Source organism: Callorhinus ursinus, unplaced genomic scaffold (assembly GCF_003265705.2).
Source record: "Callorhinus ursinus isolate GAN/ISIS: 27379988/994484 unplaced genomic scaffold, GSC_fseal_2.0 scaffold2, whole genome shotgun sequence".
NCBI classification, from domain to species: Eukaryota; Metazoa; Chordata; class Mammalia; order Carnivora; family Otariidae; genus Callorhinus; species Callorhinus ursinus.
Genome location: NW_027397064.1, coordinates 58,882,173 through 58,900,131, shown reverse-complemented (window position 1 = coordinate 58,900,131; position 17,959 = coordinate 58,882,173). Strand labels below are relative to the sequence as shown.

At 39.7% G+C, this 17,959-nt stretch overlaps 1 protein-coding gene across 5 annotated transcripts in view; it reads right to left on the bottom strand.

Annotated features, from left to right (window-relative positions):
• The window catches only part of METTL8 (methyltransferase 8, tRNA N3-cytidine), a 177,394-nt gene that overhangs the window by 84,669 nt on the left and 74,766 nt on the right, over positions 1–17,959 (bottom strand). For 2 of the 5 annotated variants that reach the window (XM_025853270.2, XM_073882618.1), the window contains 6 exons: positions 16,432–16,495; positions 14,638–14,777; positions 10,686–10,792; positions 10,499–10,564; positions 2,567–9,591; positions 128–1,381 (listed from right to left, as the gene is read on the bottom strand). In XM_025853270.2, the coding sequence (XP_025709055.1) occupies positions 9,401–9,591; positions 10,499–10,564; positions 10,686–10,792; positions 14,638–14,777; positions 16,432–16,495 (568 nt within the window). In that variant the 3' untranslated portion in view covers positions 128–1,381; positions 2,567–9,400. Of the gene's footprint in view, positions 1–127; positions 1,382–2,566; positions 9,592–10,498; positions 10,565–10,685; positions 10,793–14,637; positions 14,778–16,431; positions 16,496–17,959 lie in introns of those variants that run through there. The other 3 variants (XM_073882623.1, XM_025853287.2, XM_073882631.1) reach the window with 3 other exon arrangements.

The window sequence follows — 17,959 nt, the reverse complement described above, 5'->3', positions numbered from 1 at the left end:
TTTTTCCTGCTCATCCCTTCATTTCCAAACCCTAGAGCAGGGCCTAACATGTAGCTGGTATGCACTGGCTGCCGGGGAGATCAGCAGGTGAGATTGCTGGAGAGAGGGCAGACAGCAGGAAACACAATGCGAGCAACTGGAGGACATCTTTTTTTCTAGTAATTCATCTTTGTAAAGCATTGGTCTATGACAGGTTGCAAATGTGCAAAACAAAACAAAAAGCAACAACTGGATCTTTACCTCAGGTAGTTTGAGAAGTGTTGGTCTAGAGCCAGTTATTCGTTATGCAAGTGAATATAGAGATGGTGCTTGACAGAGTTGCTAGGCCTCCCGGCCGTTTATTGAGCAGTCTAGTAAAGATTTAAGTATGGTAAGGTTCCCAGAATAAGTCACTGGAAATACCTTTGGAAACTCACTTTGACTTTAGTCCCCAGGATTCCAACCATCTACATGTGTCAGTGCATACCCTGAAGATTCCATCCATCGCTGAGGCAGATGCCTATGGACCCCAGGCTTCTAGGTAAATGCTGAAAAATTACTGCTGGCTGGTCTCTCTCTCTAAGCAGACTACTCAGCAAGTCACAAAGAGCATAGGAGAGTCCACTCCACATTGCTCTAGCCCCAGTAAACGTGGCATGGGTTGACTGAGCACTCATAAATGGTTTAGGTAATTGCCCACTCCTGTTGTTTCTTGTCATGTGGAGGGACCCACCTGGTCTCTTTAATCCTGCTCTCTTCATTCCTAGGAGAAGTGCCTCATAGAAAGTGAATTTGGGAAATGAATCAGGCACATTTAACCCAGTCCTCCTTCACTTTCTCTTGGAAACTGGTGACTCTGTACAAGGCTATGCAGAGGCCGACCCCCGTGAACAGAGTCCTGCGGCTGTTCAGCTGTGGGTCTTGATTCTTGGACTCAGCAGTAGGAAGGCAATTGTTCCCATGTCCCCTGAGCCATTTTCTCCAGTATCAGCTTCTCTCAGCTGGTTTACAGTTTGGGCAGGAACACAGAGGTATTACTCTGGGGTCCTCTCTCAAACCTCACCAAATGGCAGAGACTGTACATTGAAGCCTTGTCTCATAGGCTATGCTAGCCTGTATTCTTCATTTGCCTTCCATTAATCTTCTTGCAGAGGATCACAGATCATGAATCACTCACTTGGTGACCACACTATATTGATACCTAATCTGTACCTTCTGCAAAGTAGAAGCCAGACCTTCCTCTGCCACACTGGTGAAGGAGGGCAATCTTCTGGCTCAATGCCCCTTTCTGCCTGTACTTCTCTGGGTATATTTCTCCTAAAGTTGTGTCTCATCTTTCCAGGTTTTTGAAGATCAATAAATACACACGTTTTGACACATCATGATGGAAAACACAAGGGCTCTGGAATCAAAAGGAAGAATCAGATCAAAGTGAGTCTTTGCTCTTCTAAAAAGTATCAAGAACAAAATGTCTTACCAGCCATTTCTACGGTACACTTCAGGTAAACAGAAAAAAGCTCATGGCCTCTGCAGCCTTCCCATTTCCAAGGCCCACTTAGGGCTCTTTCTTTAGCTCTTCCTGAGCTAGGCCAGGGGGCATTAAAGCTTACAGTCCATTTCTCTGAGATTCAGTTACAAGTCACTCTTGCTACAATTCTCTCTGACCTTGCATTTTTCTTTGGGTCACTGGAGCAGTTTCTGGCTAATCTGCCTGTGAACACTGCCTACCTTCTCTAAGCCAGAATGTGGCTTGCTTTTTCTGGTAGCCCTTCCTTATGGTGACTATCTACGCCTGGCTGAGCTGGAGGGATGACAGCCTAGATTCTTTGTCACCAGTATTGACAGCAGTATATGCCTCCTCAACTAGACCTTGTCTATGCCAATAGCTTTATCTTTGTCTGTATTTTCCCCACCCCCAAATAAGGTATTATATTTGTGATATTACTTTATATTACAGATTAAGTCCTTAAAGACAGTACCCACCCCCTTGATGTAGTTAAGATCTTTGTCAGTGTTTTTATTTTTATCATTCAACTTTGCTAGTTCAGGGGCGCCTGGGTGGCTCAATCTGTTAAGCATCTGCCTTTGGCTCAGGACATGATCCCAGGGTCCTGGGGATCAAGTGCCACTTTGCATTGGGTAGCATGGCGTTGGGCTCCCTGCTCTGTGAGGAGTCTGCTTCTCCCTCTCCCTCTGCTCCTCCCCCCTTCATCCTCCCCCCTTCACCCTCCCCCCACTCATGCTCTCTCTCTCTCTCTCTCTCTCTCGCTCACACTCTCTCAAATGAATAAAAATCTTAAAAAACAAAACACAAAACTAACAAACTTTGCTAGTCCAAACATACATTTTAATGTAAAAATGCATGGATATAGAAAAGTATAGGCTTCTGGTTTAGAAAGCCCCCCTCTTTGGAAAGTTACTGACCTCATAAGAAACTATGAATAAATTCCCCAAGGTAGGATGAACAGAAAGTGACTTATACTCATATACAAACATAATTAAGTATAGACACAGTTGCATAACTAGAATGAAATTTAATGTAAATGTGCCAAAGAGAAGAAAGCACAAAAAAATTTATAAAACTTACATGAAATAAGAAAATGTTCAACTGGGTAATAACCAAAACTTCATTAACTTAGCAGTCTTGGGGACCTAGAAAGTGAGGTAGCACAAGCCAAATTCTTTTGGTGTAGCAGGTCCTTCTAGACCAGGCCAGGCAAGTGGCAGTGGATTTGGAGCAGGGGTAAGCCCACCGCGTGGTACACAGCACACTGAATTGTAGGTAGAACCCAGCAAACAGGGAATTCATTATTCTTGAGAGTTCCCCTGTGTACATGATCAGCTTCTGCCAGCACTTGGAGGAGAGATAACCCTATTAAAATGCCTTTTTAAAAAGTGAAAGCTAAATGACTAACATTAAAACTTTGAGGAATGGGGAAAGAAAAAGAAACTATGAGGAAAACATCAGCTTGCTTATCCAGGGAATGAGCAGAACTTAATTCTCATTCCAGCATGGGGCTGATGGGCACCCAACTCCTTCCACTCTGGGTAGAAAACAAATCCCCAAGTTGCTACTGAGCCAAACTTTAAAGGCCAGTCAGGAAATGAGCAGCACTCCCGAATGGGAAAGACTGGATCAGTGTTTTTTCCAAAGTAAACAAAAGATCTGCAAAAGTGTTTCCTTGCACTATTTGGCAAGAGAAAGAAGCACCTGGAGAGTGAGTTAGGATGAGAAACCATATAAGAAATGGGAGTAAAACAAGGATGGTTATAATGAAGCTTTGTCTCGCTAATCTCCAGAGCCCAAGTGTTCTATTAGGAAACAAAGCTGCAAATGAAGAGACAATCAGACCAGTTGATTAAGAATACATTCATGGAAAGGATAAATAGAATAAATACTTTTCTGGATCGTGAATTTCATCTTTCATTTGGATTTTTAAAAAACTTTAAAAATACCTTCTAGAGAGTCAAAGTAGAATATATACATTAAAATAAATGAGGGCTGTGGAGGAAGAAGTATGAGCAATGAGAAAAGCAATTATCCTTGGAGACAGAAATTTCCTTGCTTCAATGCAGCATGTGATGCGGGCAATTTCAGTCATTCTCTTTCAGGTGATTTTCAGTGCGAGTTCCAAATGCTGCTTGAGGGGACACGGTCTCAGCTTACCTGAGGGACTGGGGCATAACTAAAGATATATGGAGAGCTATCAGATTCTTTACACCAAACATTCTGTTGAGTAGGACAGCCTCAGGTAGAAGACAAATCACCCCTGGGAGACAGGTAAGAGAAATGAGGCAGCAACTGCATAGTGTTGCCTGTGTTAAATACACAGCATTTACAAACCCCCCAAAACCAATGCAAATTACTCAACGGCATCTCATCATTAATTTTATGAAGTCACAGAGTTTCAGCTCTTTTTCCCAATGAGAAAGGCTTAGACTTGAAGGGTGAGTGCCATTCCTCAATGATTTTGAAAGAACCAATAATCATCAATACATAAAGATTAACTGAGAAAGAACTCATTTTTGCTTTTTCTTCAATGAGCTAGAAGTGTCACATAAAGGAGCAAGAGACTGAAAGAACTGCCAAAGAATTTGTATAAGCATAACAAAACTCATAGTTCCCCTGGACCAAACCCATCAGCCCAAGCTGGAGAGATGATGCTTGGGGGCTTTTTAAGAGGCGATCAATGGCTCACTTGACTTGGTAGGCAACATCTGATAGAAAAGCATATATTTTCTGGGGCCCAGGCTCAACTTAGTGCCTATCTGCTGGAGAAAATCAAAGATAAAGACGCAAATCCCTGGGAAGCCAGGGACACAGCTAACTGGACGCTATTTGTGACTATTTGAAGTCCATGAGTTCCTTAAGTATTGATTTCTTTTCCTCCTTATGAAATGTTAACGTGTATTTTTATTCATTCACCTGCCTCTAGCTGTTCCTTACTAAAGGTTAAGTGGTTGTGAAACCACATGCGCTACAGAATCCAAAGCAGCTGTTTTAAACTCTTGAACAAGTAGTGCCTTGTAGCCCCAAGGGCAGCTGAGGGTGGGCTCTCTCTGACCATCTGGAGATTTTAATGTGCTCCGTTCATCTCAAGCCAGCGTGGCTTGCCAGAGTTGGGGTCACTGTGCTCGGAGATACTTCAGGAGGGTGTTCAAGGGGGCTGTGCTCTGCAGCCTCCTGGGCCTCTCCAGCAGGTGCACTTGCATTTTCAATTTGAGGCTGTTTTTCTTACCTTCTGCAGGCACTCATACACAAGAACTGTTATTACTTGTTACTGCATGTTGCTGATTCATACTCAGAGGGAAAAGTAATTTTGTCTTCAACACCTCTTCCCTGTCATGTAAGGCATATGTTAATGAAAGACAGATTTTGGCATCCACTCTCCTCTGTAGCTTTGAAACCACAATGTAAGATTCATTATAAATGAAGATGCAACTGTTATTTTACTTCTATTTATATTTATAACAACACCAGAGCCATCTTGCAGGTACCTTTGTGCCTCTCAAATCCCAAACCATATTCCAAGAAATGCTCAACATTTTATGCTTGAATTGGCATTAATGTGCCATTAATGTACATACAATGTTTTAAAATAAAGATGTTTTCACTCATGTTTTATTACTGACAATCCCTGAATTCACATCTTTTACATTATACTAAAGCTGAATCCCTTGGAAGACATTTTAAGGGCTTTTTCAGACTGCTTTTTTTTTTTTTCCTGTAAGTGAGGAGTATGCAAGCAATGGGTGCTCCGCTAGCTGGCTGGCTCGCTCGGAGGGGAGCCAAGTGGAAGCCTGAAGGGGGTGGGGCGGGAGCAGAAGTAAACATATGCAGAATGCTGAAAAGAACTGATTGAAAGCTTTTCTTTGTCATTCCTCTCAGTTCTTTTCCTTCTTTTCCTTCCCAGTTTGTTAACTATGGACAAGTACAACGTACTTATTTCATAGAATCACTGGATCTAGAATGAGCTGTCACCTTGTAGATTGTCTCATCCAAACTCCTACCCATTGCTATAATTCTCCGCTTGATTCAGGAGCTCTTTTTCTTCTCCAGCAGCTTTCCCAGCAGCATGTGAGCTATCGATTAAAAGTGTGCTGAGGAGACTAGAGGTTTTGGAATCAGACAGTTGTGGGTCCAAACTGTGGCTCTGCCACGGATTGGTGGTGACATCCTGGGCAAGTTACCCCAAATCTCAGAGCCCTAGTCTCATCTGTTAAATGGTCCGAATAGAGATGAAGTCATAGGAGTTTGAAGATTAAATGAAGTAATAATGTAATATATAAAAATATCGTATATAGGGTGCCTGGGTGGCTCAGTTGGTTAAGCAACTGCCTTCGGCTCAGGTCATGATCCAGGAGTCCCGGGATCGAGTCCCGCATCGGGCTCCCTGCTCGGCGGGGAGTCTGCTTCTCCCTCTGACCCTCCCCCCTCTCATGCTCTCTCTCTCTCCCTCATTCTCTCTCAAATAAATAATAAATAAAAAAATATCGTATATAAAAGACTCAGCACTGGTTGCTAAATTAAGAGTAGCTAAGTGGTTCACAAGGAACCAAGACCCATACTTTCTGTTTGACTCCGAGGCAATACTTTTCCACCACATCTTACTGTCTTTCTCACAGGGTCTCATAAAACCACTGAAAAAGTTTGTTGCTGGAATACTCTGTATGCTGCCTTGTAGACTGTAGATGTTGGTATTAATAACAATACCTCACATATATTCAGTGCTTTAGAATTTACAAGGCACTTTCACAAGGGGGGGGGGGGGGGGGGGGGGGGGGGGGAATACCCAGCCAACTTGTCGTCTACTGATGACTAATGGACGCAGGAAGCAGGAGCAGCGAAGGCTCTGAAAGAGGTCTATTAGTGATGCAAATGTGAAGTTATCTGCACTTGTGAGGAGCATAATAAACATTAAAACCAATTAGAAGTAACCACGAGCGATATATTCAGGCTTCAGAACTTGCCTTTGAGGAGTTGGAAAACCATAGAAATACAGGACAGGAGTCTGGGGCAAGAATTTAATCTACCTGAAGTTTAGCAGTCTAAATATGGGTGAGTTTTCACATACAAACTAGAGTATAGTAACTAGATTGCAGAATGGTAGAAACCTCGATGTGTTCATAATTTAGAGACAAAGCATATGGAACTGAGTCAAGCAAAGCAAATAATTTCTGAGAAGTCAACATTAACTGGGTGTTTCAATACGATAAATGTGTCATACTGAATGCAAAACTTTTAATGATAGAAACTGTTACCTTGACTTTCTTACAAACTTCTGAAACAGTTCTTCATGTGCGAGAGTTTTTACATTTGGAAAATGCTCAAAAGTGAATTTTTATAAGTGGAGAAAAATGGAGGGTGCGTTTTTAATATAGAATATTTCATTGTTTCTGTGTCGTAAGAAGACGAAGGAACATCTTTTTCTGTTAGAAAGAAAATGGTCCTTTTGAAATTCAGCTCCCTCAGAAGATGAATTTTTAAATCTTAAACTCTGCTTAACTAATGGGTCCTAGCTTTATGTTCATGAGGAAATCAGAATTTCATTCAGCTATCAAATATTTTAAACTAATACCCAAGCAGATACATTTGCAACACTTCATGATTTTTTAATATCAATAGGCAATATTCCAAATCAGGTCTTTCCTTTTTTTTCCCCCTCTCTGCCAAAAATCTATATTTTGTCTAGCAGCAAACTTTAAGTAGAGGGCTAATTTAGGTGGCTAAGCAAGTGAAAGACTGACCAGACAAGTAGAAGACACTGGTAGAAATGGCCCTACCGAGCAGCCATGTGGCATTGGAGGTCTATGCTAGACAGAGCCCAAAAGAGCCCAGTTTGTGTCTCACAGTCCAAATTTGGGTGATGTATTTTTGAAGTTTCTAAAGGTTAACTACATGCTATAATACGTTATAGAAAGACACAAAGCTGAATTTTACTGTGCCAGTCAAAAGCCTGGCTTGAATCTGCTATTTAGGACTGAGAGAGAGTACAATTTACATGTGTGAGAATTTGAGAACGATTTTACCTTCTGTTGTTTTTAAAATCACCTTAGGCCATGATTTTTAAATTGAGACACAAGATCTGCTGGGGTTCCCATAGCAACATTAACTTATCTAACTGCCTTTGTTGTATGTAATACTTTTGTGACTATTTTGGCTTTTAAATGTACACTTTAATTATGAAATACAACTTAGTGAAGGTCTCAGGCACATTTTAACTTCTGCATTTATTGACTGATGCCATGTAAACAGAAGCCTTGATATTGTACTTCTGAGGAATTGCTACCAAGGCAAGTGTATGCAAAAAACGTATATGTGGTCTTCCTTGCCCCGATATCTGACCTCACTGCATTCCATTCCATATAGGATGCCTCAATCTCTCTAAATATATTTATAACATGCCATGGGTAGGATACAACAGAAACAAACTAACCTGATAGCTCCAGACTAGAGACTAGAATCCAATGTGCCCTCTATTCAAGGCTGTCTGGCAGCTGACTACCCACCCCATCTTTTCTCCACGATTCATCATCAGGAACGGCCCACACCAAACACACTTGTCTTCTCCCCATCAAGGACTAGCCTGACACCCACCGCCCCCCAGAACCTGATGCTCCCCCCTTCCTTTCCACCAGCTAATCTTTCTCTCTCTTTGGAACCACTATTGCTCCTGCTGTTTGTGACCGGGCAGCAACCCTCTCCTCTCTTTTTCTGATAACATTTTCCTTTTAGGAACTTTCCTTTGAGGAACTTTCCTCCATTCCATACATTCAGGTGGCACCATCAATGAAGCTGCCCTGCCCCAAACTGTCAAGAGATGAATCCATGACCCAAGTTGGACCAATCACATTCTTCCAGAAAACGGAATTTTACGTGAATTCAAAAAGGAAAAACAGTGGGAACTGAATTTTTCCAATGGTGGTCCTTTAAGAGATTGTCCATTTCTTCCACATTTCTGTGGCTCATAACCAAAGTGTGCTAGCTGATAAGTTCCCTATTTGAGTACCTATTTATATATTATCTGAGATTGTGATTTAGAGGCTTGGGATGTGCATATTTTTCTTTGCCAGACAGATCCTATCTATGCCCTCTGAAGACAGGGCTGGGTCTGTATTTACTGTATTAGTCCATATAATTTAGCACAATGTAAGTACTCAGTATATGTTATATAACAAATGGAAAACCAATCTTAAAAACTCCACTTTTACAAAGTGCAATTTGCAAGCCAACTTATATCCTTTTTGAGTTTGAGGCAAGGTGGCAATAAGAATTGTCTTGGGTTTAACAGTTGTCTTAAAGGGAGCTTACAACCACTTGTACACCTAAGAATAGCCTGAAAATAATCTTAGCATGGGTCATACTTCCCCAATTTTAGGAAAGGAAAGAGAAACTAAAATTCTATTTCAGACATTAGTCTCTGAATTAAAAAAAAAAAGAGTTTTGGGGAAAACAGACAACAAGAAAACAAACAATTCACCTAGGCCTTGTGACTTGCCAGGGAAACAAGGAGTGCTCCCTCCCTGGTATCAGATAAGAGAGGAAGAGAGTTTAACTGTGTTAGACTAACGCATAAACAAGTGGTTTTTTTGCACTTCTAAAAAATGGCAGGGTATGGTTTCTCAGAATCATCTGACTTATATCAGTAATTTAATTGAAAGCTTATAAAATTCAAAGTACAAACAAAATGGTTAGACATAATAAACCCAAACAAGCTTGAGCATATTAAGCTTTGAAAACACAGAATATGGTACACTCTTCCAAATCATTTACGAGTGCTTAAACAAAAGAGCTCACCCATGATAAACAGCAGGATATACAAATTCTCTTTTCTTCTGACTGTCCTTTCAAAAATGAAAGATCTACGGAAGTCTTTGTACAGTGTAATCCTCTGGTTTGTACCTTAACATGGTACATAATTCAGCCATGAGAAAGGAGTGAAAATATCAATTTGGAGGTTTTTTGAGTCAAGTGTAATGGTTTCTGGAATTTGCCTTGAACCCACACTCGGTGCATTTTCACTTGTTTTTTCCTATTCACTTGTAAGCGACGATCAACCAGATTTTGCTTCTCGTCTAACCCAGCCTTGCAGAACATATTGTGGACTTCCCCTGTGAGAAAAAATGGCAATCAAGGGTCTATGTGACAGGGGCACGGTGGTGGGGGAGAGGGGGACAGTCAGGGACAATGGAATATTAATGGAATGACTGACCATCTAAATTTCACTTATACCAAGAAACTCCCTAGTACAAATTGGTTAAGGAAACTTGTGAAACCAAGTGGATTTCTTCTACTTCACAGAAATACATCAAGTATAAACAGCTTAACAGAGCAGGTATAAACAGATATACAATACTACTGGCTGCAGATTTCAGTATTTTGAATGGTGCTCTCTGTTTTGAGTTTTTGTTGGTTTGCAGAGACCCCAAATGGCACATTATAAAAGTACTCACATAAGTTTGGAGAAAATCCTTCAATGCAGAATTCATTTTAAATGCTTTTTTAAAAATGAGGAATTGATAAGAGGTAAGTAATTTTCTATGGACTCTTAAAATCAAATTCCCTCCTCTGGCTGTGTCATCATTTTTTTTTTTTCATATCTGGGCTAACCATACTTCCAAAATGGAACAGACTACACCTTCATTTGGGTATAAGGATGAAACAAGTGAATCTTTAAAGCAGTTTCAACTGGAAAAAGATTAAAAGACAAAGAGGCCATTTTCAAGCTTTCACATAGAACAGTTACAGTGTGGTTACAGAGTAACCAAAGAGAGTTTTTTTTAAAGATTTTATTTATTTGACAGAGAGAGACACAGTGAGAGAGAGGAAACACAAGCAGGGGGAGTTGGAGAGGGAGAAGCTGGCTTCCCACGGAGCAGGGAGCCCGATGCGGGGCTCGATCCCAGGACCCTGGGATCATGACCTGAGCTGAAGGCAGACGCTTAACGACTGAGCCACCCAGGTGCCCCCCAAAGAGAGTTTTTACAGCTAATTATTTTCCCTTAGAGATAAGCATACCTTTTGTAAAGAAATATGCTCTGGTACCATCTCCTCGAACGTAAAAATTTTCAGATAAGCAATGCCCTAAAAAACATAATTGTGATCAGAGTAACTTAGTATTCCTTAAAACAAAACAAAAACTTGACATAAAATATAAGCAAGGCACTCTTTAAAACACATGAAAAGAATTCCAAACTGAATATACCCCTTTTAAAACGAAGCTGAGTCTTATCATATCTTCCATAGTCCCGAAATAACAGCATTCCTCCAGGTTTCAGTAAATTGGACAGTCGGTTTACAACGCCTTGCATCCTTTGAAAACAAAGCAAGATACTGTCTGCAGAAATCTTGTTTTACATGCCACATTTAACTTTCTTAAAGACAAAATAAGAGAAGCTCTATGGGGCCAAAAAAGTCTCACCACAAACATAAAGGCGACAAAACCAAAAATACTTCGTATAGAAAGGAAAAAGAATACCAAAACTTGCTAAAGGATCAGATTCAAAAGACCTAGAGTATTAAGTAATCACCCAAATGACCAGAGTGGTGTCTTTGCAGAGCTTGATATGTGATGTCAAAGCTGTACTGCAAAATTACATAGATGGTTCTTGGTATTCATATCAAGTTATGGTAGTTCCAAGGCAGATAAACGCCAAAGTCGCTTCCTTTTCCTTGCAAGATAAAAAATATGGTGGAGCCATCCCAAATTGCACATATCTAAACAGAGATCACGTTTCCTCCAAAACTAGCTCCTTCTCCTTTATTTAGTTCAAAGGTACCGTCCATTCACTGAAGTGTTACACCTCAGAGATATCCTTAACTCCTTTTCTTTTCCTCCTCTTTCATTAGCCTCTCCACAACCACCTGGTCATCCAATTCTAGGTCTTCTTTGTTTAAATTGACGTTCTGTCTCCTTTTTGTTTCCCTTTGGTAGTCCTTTAATACAAATGCTACCTCCTTAGGCCTGGAAACAGAATACTTCCTAACATGCTTTATTATTCCCCCTGTTAATTCTTCCTGTATTATCAATGAGGAGTTATTCTGCTTAAAATGATGGTTTTGTCAAATCATCCCTTTGCTCAAAAATGTTCATGACTTTAATCCATAGGATAAAATTTCAATTTCTTAGTTGGGCCCTTAAGATCTCCTACAACTGGCCTCAATCTCTCCAACATCTTTCCCACCACATCCTAATGTGAAGCATCAACTCTGGCCAAACTGTTACATGCTAGGCTCTGAAGCAGTCCATGCCTTTGTTCACGTGGTTTCCCCTCAAAGAATTCTCTCCTTCTTACTTTCTGCCTATTTAAATTCTAGTCATACTCCAAGCCCCAGCTCAAAACTGGGAAGCTTTTACTTTCTTTCTTTTATTATTCGTTCTTTTCATCTGGCTCCCAATCAAATACGACCCCTTGTGACTGCTCTTGACTAATGTTTTTGGTTAAATGTTCATGGTCTTACGTGTGATTATGGGTCAGAGATGGCAAAGATTTCAGATCTCATATCAATGCCGAGTGACTGACATTGGCTGCCTACAGAGTTCACCAGGAATGACAATCAGGGTACAAAATCAGTCATGAGTGTCTGTCCTGAGCAGAGAATGGTAAATGGCAGCCCGTGTGCTGAGTCTTTGCCATCTCTGCTTTATCCATGCTACTTAAAGCTTCTAGATTTTCTTATTTTAAAAATGAGGAGGAGTTTGCATCAGATAATCTGTAAATGCCTTCCAATGAAAACACTGTTCAGTGGAATTAAGGAATGAAAAGTCAGATTTATGTCAGGTTATGAAGGAAGTAGATAGTGAGAAAATGAAAGTAACTATGAAAACAAGATAGAAATATAACAGAAAGAGGTAGCATAATTAAATGAAATGCTCTCTTAAAAAACTGCAACATAAGTACATGAAAGGGAAAAAAAGAAAAGTATTTTTCCTTGTTTATTTTGTTAGAGGTTATTTTCACACTATGTTTATGGTCTTGGGCTTTGGCAATTAAAGAAAACCATATCTACACCTTAAAATATTCACTTTCAGGATAAATGTCTTACGTACAGAGAAAAATATCTTTCTGCAATTACTACTAAAACAAATATGAAACATAAATGCAGAAAAACAAAGAGCAAAATGCAGCCATCTCCCTCTGCAAATCCTTTCTTCCCAACTATCTTTTAACATCTGGGGTTGTAGGTAAAAGCAAGGGTGGGGAGCTGCTTTTCTTCATCAGCTCATCTTGCTTGGCTCAGTGCCAAGTTCCAGAGTGCTGAGGACTGCAGGTGGGCATGGGCTGGGGGAGATGGACAAGACAAGAATGGGAGAGGGCCCCTTTTCTTTCTTTATTTGACGTGGGCCAACTCTGCTATCCTCATCTACCTCTAGATGGAGGGTGAGGAAAAGGAAAAGAAGAGATTAAAAAAAGGAGTATTATATTGATTGCCTACTCTATGCTTACATCTGTGGTAAAAATATTGTACTTTCTTTTATTTCAGTGATAAGGACAGTTAGCTCTTCTTTTGTAGCCTCTTATGGTTTATTCCCATTTAAGCTGGGTCCCCCAGACTCAAGGTCTAGCAGACCTGCTCGCCATTCACTTGTGCATGGATTTTCCAAGCTGGCAAGAAGCCACTTTTCTAAAACTTTCATGGGGCTGAGTATACCACCACAGTCCCAAATGACCCTAAAGATACCGTCTTTTCACTCCCTGTTGCCTTCCTTCTACTCATTCATCTTAGTTTTAGATCATTTCCATATAGGTAAGAAAGTGGCTAGGGACATGATACATCTATCTGCATTTATTTTATAATAAATAAATAGAATGAACATACTGTAGGATAACAGTAATCTTTCCAAGACATCTGCTTCCCCTTCTTTTTAACATTCAGTTCAAATCATGAGAAAATACACTATCTAAACTAATTTCAAGTAGTGTTGTTGTGGTCTTAATTGGAATTTAAACATTTCCTGTTATAGGTGTAAAATAGAAAATCTTGTTCTCTATCCACCTACTCCATCCTTTTAACTATTCATTATTTTAATTATGAAACAAAATTCATAGATGACATCTCTCTACCAGTACCTGAATGATGCCAATATTCTAAACAGATTAGCACAAAGACATAGATTATAGAAACTGGGAGGAAAAAGTAGCTTCATGGAATGTGATATCTCTCACCAGGTGCAAAAATATGTTTCATTCAGATTTATTTGGAAATTTAATTTGTCTTTCAACAAGCAATCAAAGTGCTCATCTTTAAATGAGAAGTAAAAGAACTGTAAAGGGTCCTAGTGAGTTTGTAACTGCAAAGGAAAAAGCACACGTTAACTCATTTTCTTTGGAAAAGGGTCGCACTCATCAAACAAAGACTGGTTGATGTCAAGTCTGTACCTACCAGCAGAGGAACTTTCCGAGGGCTGAATCTACTACCACAGCAGAAAAACCAATTTTAAGAAAACTTACAAATGCACAACCCTTGACACCACACGTGTGCCTTAATACATATGAGGTGGCAAAATTTTAACAGAAGTGATTATTTTAACGGCTGGTAATATCTCTTTCTGCTTCCTCTCTGGACATGTTGACTGTTTCAAAACATTGTGTGAACAAAAAATTTAAATCATAAATATTTAAATGATGGCACTAGCCAATCTTCTTTTATAAAGGTCCAAGGTTAATCTGGCAAATCTTGAGTGCCCTACTTCCCTGGAGGACTTCTTTAAAACAAAATTTTTAAAGCCTGTCGACAGACCGGTGTGAAATCAGATTCACAGCCTACCTCTTCACGAACATTCAGTAAGATGCTAAATCAAAGATGTTTGTTTCTGATCACCAAGTACAATTTCCCTCTTGGGAGTCTATTAGGCTGTTCTGAATTTGTAATTTCCTTGAAGCACTGTCACTTTTAATAGGTATGTGTCTTGCCAGAATATGCTCACTTCTCTCTGACAGTGATAGAAAGCTAATGAAGCAGTTTGACCAGTTTCTTTCTCCAAGTCTGAAGAAAGGAAAAACTGCATTTAAAAGGCTGCATGTTCTACACTGTGTAGTTCACTAAATCATAAATTTAAGAATTGTCACTTTTTTTTTTTTTTTGATAGTTCTGAAAACCACGACTTAGGATAAAGGGGCTTTACACATTTGCTTTGCCCTTTTGTCTTCAGTTACCTGTCAGGATGAATGGAAGAGAGCACAAAGACAAGGAGAATGACATCCAGGATCCCATCTGGAAAAGGGTAGGGTAAGCCCTCATCACAGACGTCATGGACAAAGGCACAACACTGGGCTGCTCTGTAGGATGAGTGCAACTATCATGATAAAGGAATAAAAAGAAAAAAAAAAAGCAGTTAGCAGACTTCTAGCATTTTTCTTAAAATAAAAAGCTCAAACTTTATATTTCTCCCTAGTGCCTTTCCTCTGTAAATCTGAATGCACTTTATTTCAGATTCAGTATTCTGTTAGCTTATTTCATGCTGCCATAAAAAATTAAGTCTTGCACTTGGACTTGATAACAAATATTCTTCGCAATCCCTCTTTAGTTTAAAAAGAGGCGTAGGGCAGGCCTTTGAGTCAGTAGGCAGCATTGTTGGAAGCCTACCCTATGTTACTTCAGAGGCACTGAGATGGTCCTTAGTTCTCTCTCCCACTGCTTGTGCCACACCTCCTTTGGCTTAAAATACAAATATCCTCTACTACATAATAAAAAATTAGATAATGGTAATGACAGCACAACTCTGTAAATATACTAAAATCACTGAATTGTATACATTAAAATGGTGAATTCCATGGTATGTGAACTGTATCTCCATAAAGCTGTTATTTAAAAAAATTAGACACACACGCACATACACACACACGCGCCTACAAAACAAGACCAGAAGGATATATACCAAAATACTAACCTCGATTCACCATAGGATTCTAGGAAGTGTGATTATAGGTCAATTTTATCTTCCTGTTTAGGCTTTTCAGTATTTTAGAAAGTGTCTACCATGAATAACTATTACTCGTAATATCAGGAATTAAGTTCCATGTACTGACTATATATTTCTCTTAGCAGAATTTCCATTCCTTTTCCATTTCCTAAAAATACTTTTTACTAAGGGAATGTTTACTAGCTTTTGGGGATTGGTCAAACAAGTCCAGGCTCCCCACTGCTTTCCCAATGGTCTAGGACAGTTTACATTTGTATCATATGCCTTCTCAAATTTTTTTAACTTCAAAATTTTTAATTTAATGAGTGCCTCCTATGTGTCAGACTATGTGTAGGGCTCTAGGGACATAAATATGAATAAGATCACCTTGTAGGGGGCGCCTAGGTGGCTCAGTTGGTTAAGTGTCTGACTCTTGGTTTCAATTCAGGTCATGCTCTCAGGGTCCTCAGATCAAGCCCTATCCTGAGATCAAGCCCTGTGTTGGGGTCCACACTGGGCATGGAGCCTGCTTAAGATTCTCTCTCTCGAGGCGCCTGGGTGGCTCAGTTGGTTGAGTGTCTGACTCTTAATTTCAGCTCAGGTCATGATCTCAGGGTTGTGAGATTGAGCCCCATGCTGGGTTTCACGCTCAGCGGGGAGTCTGCTTGAGATTCTCTCCCTCTCTCTCCCCCTCCTCCAGCTTGTGTGCATGCTCTCTCTCTAATACATAAATAAATCTTTAAAAAAAAAAAAAAAGATTCTCTCTCCCTCTCTCTTTCCCTCCCCCCTCTCAAAAAAAAAAAAATCACCTTGTAGGAGCTGTTGACCTTTCTGGGTGTACCAGTGCCTTCAACTTTATTTTAAATTCAAAACAACTATCATTTTAGGGTGATATCTTAGGCATCAGCTGATGGCATGATTCCCAGAAATAGTAAAAGCTCAGTTAAAAATGGTCACAGATAATATTTGAAACATTTCAAAAATACCACATCAGCAACAACAAACTAGATCCTTACCTGGCTCTCTTTAAAGAAAATATGAGGCATACCTTTACTAGTTCCACAGCTCCGGAAGCAAAATCACAACAATAAAGAAAGGACTCTGGAGCATTCCTATGAAAATGGAAACAATATTTAAATCTAGAGTTCATCTAAGCTCAGGTTACAGAAGAAAGGAAAATGTAGGCTTGAACTTATAAAAAAGTATTTCTTTAATAGAATTTTGGATGACACCTGGCTTGTTGTTTCTTCTTTTTAGATATTGTTCTCTATAATGGCGTATGGGTACCTTCATGTTGCTTCTGAAATAGCACTGTCTCAAATACTTGCCATTAATTACAGGGTAACTTTCAAATTCCTGTCCTGGTTTTGAAGTTCTCCATTATGTGAGCCCACTTGCCCTTACATCCCATCACACTCTCACCTGGGAAACCTCCAAAGCCATCCATCATCATTGCTCCATCTTCCTCCTGCTACCCCCCACCTCCCCACACTTTCTTCTGTGCCTTCAGCCAGCAAGGCCTGTAGCTCCCCATAGCTTAGTCAAGTTCTACCCTTGTGCAAGGACTCTCAGACCCCTGTGTCCTTCTTGGTGCTTCAGTCCCCTTTCTATGTGTATAACTCATTTGGTTCTCGGGCCTCTCAGAGAGGCTCTGATGCCCCTAATGGAACAGAAACATATATATAAGGGGGTGGGGAGATGGGTTAGCCCGGTGATGGGTATTAAGGAGGGCACGTATTTAAGGAGTACTGGGTGTTGTATGCAAATAATGAATCATGGAACACTACATCAAAAACTAATGATGTAATGTATGGTGACTAACATAATAAAATAAAATTATTAGAACTGCTTCAAAATCTCAAAAAAAATGTACATTTTAATAGCATGTAAATACAACTTCTAAAAAAGAATAAAACACTAATATATTAATTCTTAGTTATCTTCTCAAGTTATGATCATTTATTAAGCCTCATGTATATACCAAGAATTAGAATACAAGGTAGTAAATGAAATTGTCTAGTAAAATAGTAAGAGTATAGATTTTGGAGCCAAATAGACCTGTGTTTAAATCCTGAATTTGCCATTTATTAACTCTGTGAATTTGACTTAACTTCTCTAAGACTCAGTTATTTTATTTACAAATGTAAATAAAGTCAGTCATTTTTTGGCAGGTGATGTTTACCCATATGAAAGTCTTGAGTAGTTGTAATTGGCCTCCACTGAACTTAGACAAGTTCGATTTGGCCTTTACCTGAAATTCAGTAACAATGTCTGGACCATGGTTACTCATGGGCACACATATACTTTGAATTTTGTGGGCCAGTACACTTCCTGATTATCCCTCGTATGCTGGTATCAAATAATCCAGGCATCATGTTACTTAATACCATGTCTGAATCGCAGAAAGAGATTGGTATGTCATTAAACAATAATTATAACTATGGTCCTGGCTCTTGCGGGTTTTATAGCCTAGTTGAGGACACGATTGGTTTTATATAGCTTCTATTAAGGTTGTGGATAGGGCAGAGTTCCTAAGGTATAAGTCTTAAGAATTTTGGAGGGGAAGGGCGCCTGGG